The 2,252-nt window shown below is 63.4% G+C and overlaps 1 protein-coding gene across 1 annotated transcript in view; it reads right to left on the bottom strand.

Annotated features, from left to right (window-relative positions):
* Nucleotides 1-1,417, bottom strand: part of LOC102371273 (ly6/PLAUR domain-containing protein 3-like) — a 4,972-nt gene extending 3,555 nt beyond the window's left edge. The window contains exons 1-2 of the mRNA XM_006038562.3: nt 1,351-1,417; nt 974-1,105 (exon numbers count right to left, since the gene is read on the bottom strand). Of these exons, the coding sequence (XP_006038624.1) occupies nt 974-1,105; nt 1,351-1,417 (199 nt within the window). The remainder of the gene's footprint in view (nt 1-973; nt 1,106-1,350) is intronic.
* Nucleotides 1,418-2,252: the final 835 nt, after the last annotated feature.

Below are 2,252 nucleotides of genomic sequence, written 5' to 3'. Positions count from 1 at the left end.
CCTTGCTGGCTGCGGTCTGGCATTGGCGGCTCATGTTCATCTTGGAGTCAATAATGACTCCGAGATCCCTTTCTGCCTCTGTGCTTTCAGGAAGGGAACTCCCCAGCCTGTATGTGTGCTGTGGATTCCCTCTCCCAAGCTGCAGCACCCTGCATTTGTCTACGTTGAACCTCATCCTATTCTCGTCTGCCCACTTTTGTAGTCTGTCTAAATCTAGTTGCAGCCTTTCCTTCCCTTCAAGTGTGTCCACCTCACCCCACATCTCGCTCGACCTCTTGACCTGCAGCACCCTGCATGCTCCAGGCCTACCCAGTACCGTGGCAAGGAAGTTTGCCGCTCAGGACAAAGCCTGCAGTGGCAGCCCACCTTTGCCCCATGTTCAGATTTGAGGGGCATAGGCCCCCCCCATGCTTGCCTGGGAGTGCACACAGTGATGGGAGCTGCCCTCCCCCTATCCCTGTGCCTTCCCAAACAGCTGATCACAGCTCTGCTCTGCGCCCTGCTCCAGCTGGGCAGCGCCTGTTGGCGCCCCTTTGCTTCAGTGCCCCGGGAGGTCAAGCCGCTCATGGTCGCCTGCCCCCCCCCCCACATTGCTATGGCACAGGGCCTTGCCAGTGCCCCTCACTCCAGACCCACAGCCCCTGCCCCCCCCCCCAAGCCTTGCCAGTGCCCCTCACTTCAGACCAGGAGCCCCTGATCTGCCTCCAAGCCATGAGCCACGTGCTATCGGCCACAGATATTGGCCTGTTGGGTACAGGGCCCTGTCCTCCCTCCTACAGCTCTGGTTGGCCCAACCCCTTGACCTGGGCCCCAGCCCAGAGCTGCTCTTGGGGCTGGACCGAGGTCCAGGGTCACAGACCTGGGATGCAGCCAGCTCTGGGGTAGGGATCAGGGCTGGGTATCTCGGGGCTCCTGAGCTGTGACGGGTGCTGGGGGTGGGGGTACCCAAGGGAAAACTGAGGCAGGGCCTTACCGATGGTCATGGCCAGCATCTGCTCCATGCACACATTGTGGGCCGGCCCACAGGTCACCCGGGTCACATTGGGCTGGACCAAGGCTTGTACATAGGTGCCCTCATGGCTGTAGCAGTCCAGGCTGAGGGCCACTGCGGGGTGGAAGAGAAGAGAGGCCACAGCTCCCAGGTGTCCGGGCTCTACACCCGCCTGCTCGTACACTCAGACCCCACTGCCCTCCCAGAGGACCCAGGTGTCCAGGCTCCCAGTCCCCTCTCCTCTCACCCCTACCCTGCACTCCCTCCCAGAGCTGGAGAGACCCCAGGTGTCCGGGTTGAGGGGACCCAGGCATTCAGGCTTCCCTCTCTGCCCCCTGCCCCCTTCCCCACTCTGCTACCTTCAATCAGCAGCACCGAGGCCAGGAGACCCCAGAGGGCCCAGGGAGGGGGGCAGCGGTGAGGCATCGCAGGGCCGGATCCTGCCAGGGGGTCCTGAGGCTCAACAGGAGGCGTCTGTTCTGGGGTCTGGCCCCCGGGGCAGGAGGGTCTATATACGGCTCCTGTCTCCGCCCCCCACCCTCCTACCCCCAACTCCTCCCCTGGTGCCACCTCTTGAATTCGTCCCAACACGTAGATCTGCCAGGAAGTGCTGGACTCCCAGGGAGCGGGGATCAGGGCAGGAGCCTCCCTGCCTTACCGCTGCCCCTCACTCCTGACCCCCAGCCCCTGCCCCACTCCCAGCCCTGCCCGTGTCACTCACTCACAGCCCCTTGCTCCCCTCAGCCCTGCTGGTGCCCCTCACTCCTGACCTGCAGCCCCCCCTTTCAGCTGTGACCCATGTTGTATTGGTCACAGACATTGGCCTGTTGTGACCAGCCTCCCTCCCAGTGCTGTGGTTGGGCCCCGGGAGCCCGGGCCGAGGTCCAGGGTCACAGACCTGGGATTGCAGCCAGCTCTGGGCTGGGTGGGGGAGGGCGGGCAAGGGCTGGGTATCACAGGGCCCCTAAGCTGCGGCTGGCCTGGGGTGGGGGGCATGCTAAATGAAACTGAGGCTGGGGCAGCTTGGGAAGAGAACCCAGGAGTCCTGGCATACCTTACAGACCCCCATGCCCCAAGTAGGGATACAACCCCTGTGTGGGTGCTGTGCCAAGGCTCCTGCTGGGTGGTTAGAGAGTCTTGCCCCTGTGCTCAGGCTCAAACCAATGCTGCAGTGGGGGCAGGAAGGGATTTCCCCCTGCTCAGACTGGTATGGACTGGGGGGAGTTGCCTTCTGCTGCAGCAGGGGCACAGCCTCAGCCTG

Source organism: Alligator sinensis, unplaced genomic scaffold (genome assembly GCF_000455745.1).
Source record: "Alligator sinensis unplaced genomic scaffold, ASM45574v1 scaffold1608_1, whole genome shotgun sequence".
NCBI classification, from domain to species: Eukaryota; Metazoa; Chordata; order Crocodylia; family Alligatoridae; genus Alligator; species Alligator sinensis.
Note: the sequence above shows the minus strand (reverse complement) of the source record. Positions and strands in the feature narration are given on the sequence as shown.